Raw genomic sequence first — 12,676 nt, forward strand, 5'->3', positions numbered from 1 at the left:
CAAAGTCATTTTGTTACATTTTTTGCAATACTCATTGCTCTCAAAAATGTTATCTGAACCAAAAAAATACACTTACATGAGCAGCTATGGAACTATACATCTACCACTAGCATACTTATCAATGGACTTTGATGGGAAAGGCATCATCTTTAAAGTAATCTCGAAGAAATAAAACAGTATTCACTGAAGCAAAGTTTCTCTTAAAAAAAAGATAAGTAGACCTTACAAGTGACAAAACCCTTCTGATTCATATAAAATACAGCCAATTAACAAATGGCTCACACTAAAATTGGTCACTTGTGATCAGTGTTTCACCCCAATTAACAAACTCAAATACACAAATAAAATGGTTCTGAAGCAAAGAGTAGAAGTGATCTGTTACATATACAGAGAAACTGATAACCACATAACAAAGTCATCCAGAATATAAAGAAATAAAACAGCAAACGAACTTCAAAACTAAACTGTGTAAAAAACAAAAAAAATATTTCAACAAAGCTTTCAAGACTACTCTTTTTCAATACTTTAGCAAATTCAAAAATATCACTTGTATACAGTGAATATAAAAAGTTTACACATCCCTGTTAAAATGTCAGGTTTCTGTGACATAAAAAATGAGACCACAATAAATCATTTCAAAACTTTTCTCACCTTTACTGTGATCTATAACCTGTACAATTTAATTAAAAAACAAACAAATCTGTTAGGGGAAAAATATTAAAAAAAAACATACAATATGCTGGTTGCGTAAGTGTGCACACCCTTAAACTAATACTTTGATGTGTGTGCACACCCATAAACTAATACTTTGTTGAAGTTGAACTCGACCATTTTTGGTTTGCCATTATGAGAAATGGAAAACAGCCTTTCGACCATCCCAGTTCGAGTGACTTCCATTCAAAAATGTGACTGTAAACCTATATACATTATACATCACAGATAAAAACAACTAACAAATGTGAATCCAGCCACAATAAACCAATCAAAAAAATCACAGGTTAATTTAATTAATAAATGTACTGACATCTTTTTCTTTAAACATGTTTAATACTAACAGTCTCATTTAACCCAGGATGGGAATCTGAAAATAGTTGATCCATTTATACTCAATAAACTCAGTATTTAAAACTATATCACCCCTCTAAGATTTTTATTTACAACACTAATCACTCTAAATGTAAAACTATGGGACTCTTGCATATCAATAGTATGCTTTTCTAAAGCATTACTTTCAGCGTTGCTATGTATATCTGAAAGATGTTCTGCACTACATTCCTTCAACATTCTGTTAGTCTGACCTACATAAAAACAAGAGCAATTCTCACAAGCTGCCAAATAAATAACATTTTTAGTTTTGCAGTTCATAAAACAATGAAAATATTTTTTTTTATTATCTAGATGCATAGACTCAATGTTCTTATCAATATATTTACAATATTGGCAATCATAACATGGGACAATGCCCCTAGTTGCTATACTTACATTAGTACTAAGTTATATCTTAAAATCCTTAAAACATAACTGCTGTCTTAGATTCCTTTCTTTCTTGTACACAAAATTACCTACTGACCTATAACATCCTTAGTTGTAGTAGAGGAACATAAAATATGCATATTATATGTAATACCTTATCTAATTCTGGATTCAAAAGTAGGTGTTTCGCATATTTGTATATTTGACTGTTCATTAGAAAAATAAGGTCTAGCTCAATGACTTCTCTCACTTAGTATCTTCTTTTTAATTTTTATCTAAGAGGTCCATTTTATAACCCCTTTTTATTAAATTCAGAATACAGTTCATCCATCTGTGTCAGACAATTCTCATCCTTAGTATTTAAAATACTGCCTCTAAGAAACTGACTATGAACTATACCATTGTAAATATGACCAGAATGCATGCTATTTCCATGCAAATAATGAAATGTTTGTACATCTTTTGTATAGAGCTTTGCACCTATCCTCACATCCGTAAAGAAAATATTTATTTCTAAAAAATGAATACTGTTGGTGGAAGACACAGACTGAAAACTGTAGTGGTCGAGTGCAAATATACAATAAATTCAGCTAAAAGTTCTGAACTACCCTTCCAGATAAAAAAAACATTATCAACAAAACTTTTATAAAATTTCACAATTAATATATACACCATTTATATCAAAAATATGCTCCTCTTCCCACATAGAGAGTGCAATGTTGGCATAGGTATTAGCTACCAGCATAGCCATCGCAACTCCCTTCATCTGATGATAAAACTTTCTGTCAAAAAGGAATACACTGTTACATAGAACTAAGTCCGACAGTAAACATATCGGTTCTATTTGCTGAGCTGACTTATCAGTAAATTCGCATAATTGTTGACTGCTTGTATACCATATTCATTTGCAATGATAATGAATAAGTTAACATCCAAAGTCACTAATACAAATTCATTAAAAAATTACATTACCAAAATGCTTCAATAATTCAGATTGTTGTGTATATATCTGTATATCTCTAGTATCTTTAATAAAACTCTTAACAAAAATTAATGCAGGTTTAAGGACATTTTCAAAAAAAAAAAAAAAGAAACAAATTGTGTAACCCATCCACATCCTGAGACAATGGGTCTCATCAGAGGAGAAACAATATTTTTATGCATTTTAGGCAATCCCTACATTATAGGAAACACTGAATTAGAAACATCCATAATGAATATAATTGTTTACTTGCGGGTCATACAAATGTGTTTTAACCTTATAAACAAATGTTGCACATATAAAAAATCCACAATCACAATGTTTCTACATCAGCTAACATATGTAACAAAACGCAAACCACAAAAGAATAGCCAGCAGTCTTCACACCAAGAAAAATGCTTTATTCGTTTCTCTAACACCTATGTCAAATAGCCTTCAAGGAGTACAAAACCTAACAACAACACTTTCCAATATATAGTACTTTCTTAATTGAACAATTAACACAATTAAGTTCATTAATCAATTAAATAATTGATGTATTAAATATTTCCAATTAAGTTCAGTGTTAAGTCCCCTGGGAATCAGGGTGTGAAGATAGAATTATCTACAAAATTCTATCACCTATCATTTGTACATATTAATGTAAACCACAGGCTTGTTTTCTTATATGTGAAAAGACTGCATTGGATATTGAACTGCAAAAATGTAACAACAGTGCACTCTACTCTAACAAAGCTAATAAGTCAATTCTTTGATGTCAAAATTAGAAGCTGATATGTCTAGAGGGAGGCATCCTGCCTACTGTTTTAAGACCAGAGTTAATGACTAGAATTTGCATGTATAAATGTCCTTTTATTGCTCTGGTTTCTGACCAGGTGTAAAGAATGTAAATGTAGCTTCTGTTAGCCTGGGAACACCAGAGAAGTGTGAAGAATGATGTCGTGAAGCAGCTCTGTGTTATCAATTTAAAGAGACAGAATCAGAGGGCTCTGAGCATTTTGTCTTGAGAACATCCAACATCACCAGTACTGCTTTGCTCTATAAGTAAGTTATTTAGAACTGTCTTTTCTCATAGATATAGCTAGGGAATAGGAAGATTAGAGTAGTTTGTTTTTCTGTGATGTCAGAACTTTTCTCCAGTATTATTTTAAGTATTTCTCTGTGATCTCTGAACTCGTGACTAGCACTGTGTAGTAAGAAGTATTGTCTTGTGTTTTTATTATTTATTATTAAATATTTTGAACCTTTCAACTGTAGCTGTTTTGTGTAGAGATAATTTAAGCTCTAAGAGTACATTGCATGTATATAGTGATGCTGTACCAAGTCACTCTAATAAGCCTTGACTGTTCAGCCTCACTTACCATTTGGATAACAATATTGCACAGTAATAATTGGACACCCTTTCAGAAGGGCCTTTGAGTAGCTGATATTAGTGGGTGGTAGCAGCTGGTACTACCTTTTAGGCTGGGCAGAAAAGGGGCACAGCTGGAGAACCTGTGCCAGCATTCCCCAGGAGTGTCTGTGTGGTTGTATATAACTCTTCTCTCAAAGCATGTGTGTGTGTCAGTTACTTCAGCAGGGACGTGAAGCATTGATTGGACAGAGAGGGTGCTGGAGGTTTTAGCTTGGCCACTAGGCTGAGATCTGGACCCTATAGCTGTGCCAGTGGGGAGTCTTACTGGGGACCAGGAGAGAAAGGGAGAAGCCAGCCCCAGACTGACTGTGATCTATGTGTGCTCTTAAGGGAAATTGTACTTTACTGTGTGTGTGCATTTATTATCCTTTCCCTAGATGGATGCCCCTCACTGGTGTTAGTGGTGAGGAATGAGGCTCCTTGATTGCTGGGCCAGTGCATGAGCGTCACACAGGGTATCAAATTTAAAAATGAAAATTGCTTCTTTATACTGTAACTTTTCTTTTATCACTGACATTTCACCTAAATCTACCCCCACTTTTTATAAAATACAACCTTTAAGCAACTTAAAATTGTTGGAATGATGTTAATAATAAATGAATGATAATTCTTTATTTTATACTTTCTCCAAATGTCTTCTTTTTTTTTAAAATCAATGCCTTTATAGCAGTTTTGTCTTGTCCTGTTTAAGGCATCCTCCACATCTATATTGTTATACTGCCTTTGTATAAACATTCTAGCTGAAAATTATATCTCTTCCTCGAAATCGTCATCTACATTACACAACCTACTCATTTATAAAAATTCACTGTATGGTAGGGACGAAATCAAATGTGGGGGATGGCAGTTCGTTATTATTTACTGAAATGGTTAAATGTGGTAGTAAAATGTTTAGAGGCAAAGGGAATAAGAAAATATATTTGGTAACTATTTTTGACATACTTAGTGAACAAATTATACAAGCTCTATATTATTATTATTGGCCCATGTTATTCAAAGATTCTAAGATGGAAAGATTTTGCAGGATAAACCCTTAATTTCTCATAGAAAGTGCCACAGCATATCGGGCATGATAGTTCATAGTAAATTCCAAATGCCTATAATGCAGCCTATTTGTAGATACCCTGTAAGGGCAGGTAATTTTAAGTGTGGGAAGTGCTCCATTTGTACCTATATAGTAAGAAATTTTTATACCATTAACGGTGAACAATGTAGATCAGATAAGTCTTATACATGCAATACAGAAGGTATTATATATGCTTTGAGTTGCCCATGTAACAAATACTATATAGATGAAAGTATGCATACATTTAAATTATGTTTTCAGGAACATATTAGGAACATTAAAATAACTAGCTGTGATAATCCTTTAGCTACACATTTTAGGAAGCATCATTCCAGCAATTTTAAGTTGCTTAAAGGTTGTATTTTAGAAAATGTGGGGGTAGATGTAGGTGAAATGTCCTTGATAAAAGACAAGTTACGGTACAAAGAAGCACTTTTTATTTTGAAAATTGATACCCTGATTCCCAGGGGACTTAACACTGAACTTAATTTCAAAATATTTAATACATTAATTATTTAATTGATTAATAAACTTAATTGTGTTAATTGTTCAATTAAGCAACTACTATATAATGGAAAGTGGTGTTGTTGGGTTTTGTACTCCTTGAAGGCTATCTGGCCGAGATGCTAGAGAAAACGAATAAAACATTTTTCTTGGTGTGAAGACTGCTGGCTATTCTTTTGCTGGTTGTATTGTGAAAATTGCTGGATTTAACATATGTAACATACTCTCAAAATACTTGTCCTTATCCAAAAATAACAATAGCGCTGCCTTTATCAACATGTTTAATAATAATATATTTTGTTATTTTATAGTTGTTTCATGGCTAGAAATTCAGCTTGATTATGATTGTAATGCCTAACAGCATTTTTATTATAAAAAAGGTCATAAATCTTTCTCTCACACATAAGCTGAAATGCTAATACTAGGGGATGACTAATGGGTATAAAACAACTTTTCCTTTTACATTTGTTAATGGAAATATTACCCTTCCCATTAAATAGAATTTTCAAGTTCAAATCCCTCGTGAATAAATGTAATTCTTTAAGGGTTTCATTTAAGTCTCCACAAGTGGATGGCACAAAATTTAAACCTTTTTTCAAAACACTATACATAGACAGAGTCAAAAGAGCAGAAGATAAATTCAAAACCCCATCAATAATGTTAGCAGAATGTAATATAGTGGTGTTATTACAGTGTATACCTATTCACATTATCTGTCCGACTTCCGGTGTTGTAAGATCTCAAAGTGTTCAAAGTTGTTTCCTCTGTCGATACTCTGTCCTCTTTTTCTTGGAGTTCAATTGCTTTAATCCATAACCCTCTCCAGACGTTGCAAGGATATTGGTAAGGGGGGATAGAAGATTAGCAATTCTTTGTGATGCTACCAGGTAGTTATCTGGACAAGCAAATAACACATTCAGTTGAAAGCCAGGATCCAGCACCACTTCAGATGAATTCTTCCTAGTTGTCGTTGAACATTCAGAAGCCACCAAGGCTTCAGCATCATGATGCAAGCTAACTACATGCACTGCTACAGGTTGTAGGCTCAAAACATCAAGACTGTACATTGAGGAACCTTTTTCTAGTGTCTGTTGACAAGTCGATCTGCTGTTCTTGTTGCTTGGAATTTGGCTTTAATTTGAGGTTTTGGCCAAGACAAAATATGGCCAATTTTAAAATCATTCATGTCCCTAATAAGTTTTCTTTTTTAGTGTCTATAATGTCATTCTCATATTTTACCAGAGTCAAATGTACTCATATATATTTCAGAAACAGACTGAAATTCTTTGGACATGACAATACTTTTCACTAATTCTATAATATCAGTCACAAGTTTCTTCATTCATGGGCATCATGTAGACCTGATTTAGAGATTCAGTTCTTGTCATCTCTTCAAAAGGTTGGGATAAGAATTGCCATAATTTGGCATGCTTGTTACTCATAAACCTCTAGGCACTAAGTTCATGGCTATATAGGCTTCAAAATTTAAATACTGCCATTTGAAGCATTTGTATGTCTGCATCTTTCTCTCTCTAATATAATTCAGAGCAGTAGCATGCAATTCACTCAAAGACCCAATATTTAATACGATAGGTTTAATATATTCAATAAAACAGATTTTCCTGTACCTTCAGAAATGTTCGCAATTTTTCATTCATTCTAACAGGATGATTTACCAGCTGCGATTCTCCCATGATAAAATGCTAAATGGTATCAGAAAAAACAAATACCAATACAGAGAAACTGATAACCGAACAGCAAAGAAGTCTCAAACATAAAGCAATAGAATGATAAGACAGCAAAGGAACTTCAAAATTAAAATATGTAAAAACCAAAAATTTTTTTCAGCAAAGCTTTTGAGACTATTTTTCTTCAATGCTTTAACAAACACAAAAGAAAATCATTCAAATATTTACACATCACATATAAAAACAATTAAATGAAAATGCAGTCAGAATAATCCAATCAAAAAATCAAAGGTACATGCCAAATCTATTTACATGGGAGCTACATGCCACCATACATCACTACCAACGCTGGTAAAATAACACCACTTGCATACACAGGGAAATTATAATCTACATATAAACTATCCACAGTAGGTGCAGCTACGAAGTATTATTTACTACTAGACTGACTATTCCTAAAATTAAGCCCAGTAGCACTAGGCAAAAGACCACTATATTAGTTGAGTATTTTTTAAAACTTTTTTTGCATATGTAAATGAGTAAAATTATCTTCTGTATTTGTTATTCATCTGGCAAGAAAAACAAATCATGTAATACACTTCAAAATAATGAAAAAAAAATGTAAGTACAGGACATTACTTTAAAAACAGCATAACCTTTTTGTGTATGTGCACTCAGCTGTTCTCATTCACAGCTCTTTCAGAAACTCAGGTGGAGCAACTTGAAATGTCTAATAGTGGGCAGATTCACATCTTAATAGATGTATTTCATATACACTTTTTTACAAATATATGCTACAAAGTGCAAATACTGAGAGAAGGCTAGGTGTAGTTCTTACCTGCTGCAAAATGTATATGATGTTTTTATGTTCCTCACCAATCAGCTGGGTTTAAAGACCCTGTGTTTCTAGACTATAGCCAAACAGTCCACTTATGCTGTGCTGACAAAATCATAAGAAGGCCGAAGTGTTCAAGTCCACAGCTAAGTAGTGTTTGGCTTTGTTGGCCTGAATCTGTCCATAAATACTTAAAAAGGAAAAAGTACTGGACATTCAGAAGCCATTTAGCTGAAACACTTGATGTCTTTAAGGGGTCATTTCCATATATCCTATGGGCCTCTATTACAGGAGGTTTAAGCTATCACACAATGAAAACTCTAGCTTGGCTAGGTTTTTCTTGTAGTTTTTACTAACTGGTTTGCCTGTGTGCCCTTTTTACTTTTTGATTTAGTTGTTGGAATATTTTGCAGACACCTTAATGGTTATGGACATCAGTTTCATTTAAAGACCCTGTGTTTCCAAAGTATATTCAAACAGTCTACTTATGCTGTGCTGACAAGGTCATAAGAAGGCCAAAATGTTCATGTCCACAGCTAGTTGTCTTTGGCTTTGTTGGCCTGAATCTGTCCATAAAGAATTAAAAAGGAAAAAGTCACCGACATACAGAAGACTTTTAGCTGAAACACTTGATGTCCTTAAGGGGTCATTTGCATATATCCCATGGGCCTCTACTATGGGAGGTTTAAGGTATCACACACCAAAAACTCTAGCTTGGCTAGGTTTTGCTTGCAGTTTTATTTACTATTTGGTTTGTCTGTGTGCCTTTTTTATGTTTTGATTTAGTTGTTCCTTATCAGTGACAAGTAGTATCTAATGCCAGACAATGACATTAAGGCAAATGTTTTAATAGCCTCTGTGATTTTGAAGACAGTTTGAAGCTTATGCTTACATAGCAACATAACAAAATAAAAAATTAATTTACCTGCCATCATTGCAACAAGACTAGCTTTATAGACATTAGACAGTGATCCCAGCTCTCCTGTTCCCAAGATAGTTTTCATGTGAGCTTCTCCACAAGCTTCATGGAAGAGACGAATCTCATGGTACAGTGCTAATAAAGAAGTAAACGGAGTGTTATTCATCTCCACCATGCAAAGGTCTTGTGATTACAAACAAAAAAATCAGCATCTACTATAGCTTAAAATGTTTGTGCTCTATGCTAACAAAAAGATCGACCTAATAGATGTTCACAACAAAACAAAGAAGTAGTACGTAATATGTAAGCACTTCAGACCAGTTGTTTTACATTAAGAAGGGTTGTGGTCTGCACTGTTGTGGCAGGACAGGTAACTTACATCCTTCTAAGTTGGGAACTGCTGATTGAAGGCTCAGTGTCTGTTATTCTAAAAGTGTATTAGTTCTGGTTTAAGTACTTGGGCTTCAGGCCTGTCATTTTACATTAAGAAGGTTTGTGGTCTGCACTCTTGTGGGAGGAGAGGCTGGACTCTGCCCTTCTGAGCTGGGAATTTCTGGTTAGAGGCTTATACTGCCTGCATATTTCAACTGTTTCTTACTGAAACTGGTGTGCCTTGTTTGCTGTCGTATAAACTAGATTCAGGCCTGCCTAATCTAGCTTTGTCTGTATAACTTGAGCACTAATCCAGGCCTTCTTTTTTGGAGAAGGTTCCCCTGCACCACAGTGGCAGGAGTGTGCAGTTAGAACTTGCCTGATTGAAGACTACAGGAACAGGGCTCAGTTTTAAGATTTTTTTACTGGTTAATTGGTAATTTGTTTAAAAGCCTTTTCTGATTGTTTGTAGTCATCTAAAGCTGTTTTAAGTGTATTTTTTACTGTTTTTGCCTTATCTTTAAAAAAATGTCCTTGTTTCCCACCTTTCTAAGCTAGTATAGTCCAGTTTTTAGTCTAGTGCTGAATTCAGGGCTATGTTACAAGTTTCTGAGTTGCCCATACCTTACTTGGACAGAAGGAGGTTTCTCTGTTCACCTGTGAGAGAGGGAGCTTTGAGCAGCCAACTGCCCCTGGAGGAGTGGTTCCAGCCCAGACGTTAGTAGGTTATAGGCCATTTTGGGCTAAATTCTCTCTCTTTCATTTCCCTGCTGTAAAAAATGCGTTTGCAAGGTTTTGCACATCCGGGCAGCACCGGTTAGCTAGGGCTAAATTATTCCTGGCTCCACTAAGTCTCCTCTTAGCAGTCTAACTCTCAACCTAAGCACTTAAAAATATCCTACAGTCCAGCACTTGCTCAGACCTAATAGCAAGCACTAATATACCCAGACACTTGATTGCCCAGCAGGGCAAGACTCATTATTCACCCCTCACCAAACAAGTGACTAAGCAGCTCACCCTACTATTCAGGCATGACCAAAGGGCGATTTCAGGTATACTCTCCAGTCCAGCTGGTGATCCTGGGTATCCTGAGGTAATGTTACAACTGCCTCATGTACACAGACAACCCTCTCCTCCTACCACAAAACATTAACATATGCAAGAGATGCAATTATATAGCTAAATTGGAGGCTAAGCTCTCTCCACCCAAGACTGGAACAGGCAGTCATGAGGAGAAGGTTAACACTTGCACCACACCTCCAGCCTCACGCAGACATACTAAACCAGCACTGGCAAAAAATACACATAAATACACAAAATCATACTTGGAGGCTCTAAATAAAAACCTGCAAAAGCATCAGAGACCTCCAAAGCAGACACCCAAAAAACCTGCACCTCCCGTCACAAACTAGACAACACATAAAACACAAAATCAGTTTGGCGCACAATCACAGCCCATAAGGTGAAATAACATATCTAACACACTAGTAATAAGTGACTCTATAGTCAGGCACACTGACGTCCCACTCACTAGGCTGGACAAGGAGAAGGTTACTGTTAGCTGCCTGTCGGGAGCCAGAATTCACCATATAACACAAACACTCAGGTCACTTCAGAGCAAGTACAAATATGACTCTGTCATTGTTCATGTTGGTGTGAATGACATGAGATGTACTTCCTTGGACTGCATGAAAAGAGACATGGAAGACCTCTCTGATCATGTAGCCCAGGCGGGTATGACCCTGACCCTGAGTAGCATCCTGCCCTCACCAAGAATGATACCGCAGTATAAGAAAAAAATGATCAATTTCAACAACTGGCTAAGCTTCTTGTGTCATTCAAAGGGGATCCAGTGTCTGTCAGCCTGGGACGACATGCTCCACAAGCCTCATTGCTTTGCAAAAGACGGCTTGCACCTGTCACCCCTAGGCTTTTGAATACTGGCCAAGGCTCTTGCTGCCCCCATAGTGCCTTTTTAGGCAAGGCACAAAAGTCAAACCCACCTCCATAAACAGCACAAATAAAAAAATGAGGGTTATGCTACTCAACGCCAGGAGTTTAAATCTCAAAATGCACGCGGTCGATGCACTCCTCAGTATGGAGAACGTCGACATCTGTGCAGTAACTGAAACCTGGTTCAAGGCTCCACAGAGCACCCCAGCACTACCGGGCTACAACTCATACCACACATGTCGTCCACAGAACATGGATCGAACTACAAAAGAAGGGGGTGTATCCATATTCATCAAGGATACCTACACCTCCATGTTAGTGGCGCAGCATGATACCTCTGAGATCATCCATGTGCAACTAACTTCGGGCAAATCTGCAATGCAAACTGTGGCCTGCTACAGATCACCCTCCATGACCCAGGACCACCAGTCCACCTTTCTGGAGACACTGGAAAACATGAATGTCCTACCGAACACCCTGATATTGCGCAATTTCAATTACCCTACCGTTAACTGGGAAAACTACTCCAGTACAAACTCCCAGGTCCAGCACTTCCTGGAATTTATCATCTCAAATGCCCTGGATCAGCTGGTAAACTCCCCTACCAGAGGTGAAAACATACTGGACCTGGTCATCACCAACATGGGCGACAGGCATTCCGCACCGGAGGTCAACTCGTCACTGGTTAGATCAGACCATAAACTAATCACTCTGGATGTCCACACCACACCACCACCCCCAACAAAGGAAACCACAGTGAAAAACTTTTTTATAGCAAACTTCACCTTACTTAAGACAGAGGTGGTAAGTTTCACAGCCCCCACACTAAAGGATAACAGTGTCCAAGATGCAGGAACCTTTACAAATGCACTCTATGAGCACCTACAAGGATGCATGGATTGTGCCATCCCTAGCAACTCACTCCTCTAAGAGAAGGAAACCAGTCTGGTGGACCCCCACCATAAACAGGCTATACAATAGGAGGAGGAAACTAGTTCAGAAAAAAAAGCAAATCCCAAGAAGGAAAGACATCCCTGATTAGTATCAGTAAGAAACTAAGGTCCCTCATAAAATCATCCAAGCCTAACTTCAAAAGAAAAATAGCCAAGGATTCGAAAGATAACCACAAAGCCTTCTTTAGCTATGTCAAGAATCTAAGTGCCAACTCGCAGATATGATCTGAACTAGTGCAAAATAGCACAAAATATACTGAAGCTACCAATATTGCCAACATCCTGGCAGATAGATTCAGTGCAAACTTCACCCCCCCCACTCACCCCCAAAAGGGCCCACAACAATACCGGAAAAGTGTAGTGTCACAGAAATCACAGACACACAGGTGAAAACAGCCCTTTTAAAAGCCAAAAGCACAGCGTCAATGGGGACAGATGGTGTCCCAGGCTGCGTCTTGCACGAACTACAGAACGAACTAACCCCCCCCCCCCACCTAAACACACTGTTCAACCTCAG

The 12,676-nt window shown here is 36.7% G+C and overlaps 1 protein-coding gene across 2 annotated transcripts in view; it reads right to left on the bottom strand.

The window, feature by feature from the left end:
* Positions 1–12,676, bottom strand: part of DERA (deoxyribose-phosphate aldolase) — an 828,148-nt gene that overhangs the window by 348,716 nt on the left and 466,756 nt on the right. For both annotated transcript variants that reach the window (XM_044088239.1, XM_044088240.1), the window contains exon 6: positions 8,888–9,016. In XM_044088239.1, the coding sequence (XP_043944174.1) occupies positions 8,888–9,016 (129 nt within the window). The remainder of the gene's footprint in view (positions 1–8,887; positions 9,017–12,676) is intronic.

The sequence above is a fragment of the Protopterus annectens genome, chromosome 11.part0 (genome assembly GCF_019279795.1).
Source record: "Protopterus annectens isolate FY-2018-M chromosome 11.part0, PAN1.0, whole genome shotgun sequence".
NCBI lineage: Eukaryota > Metazoa > Chordata > Ceratodontiformes > Protopteridae > Protopterus > Protopterus annectens.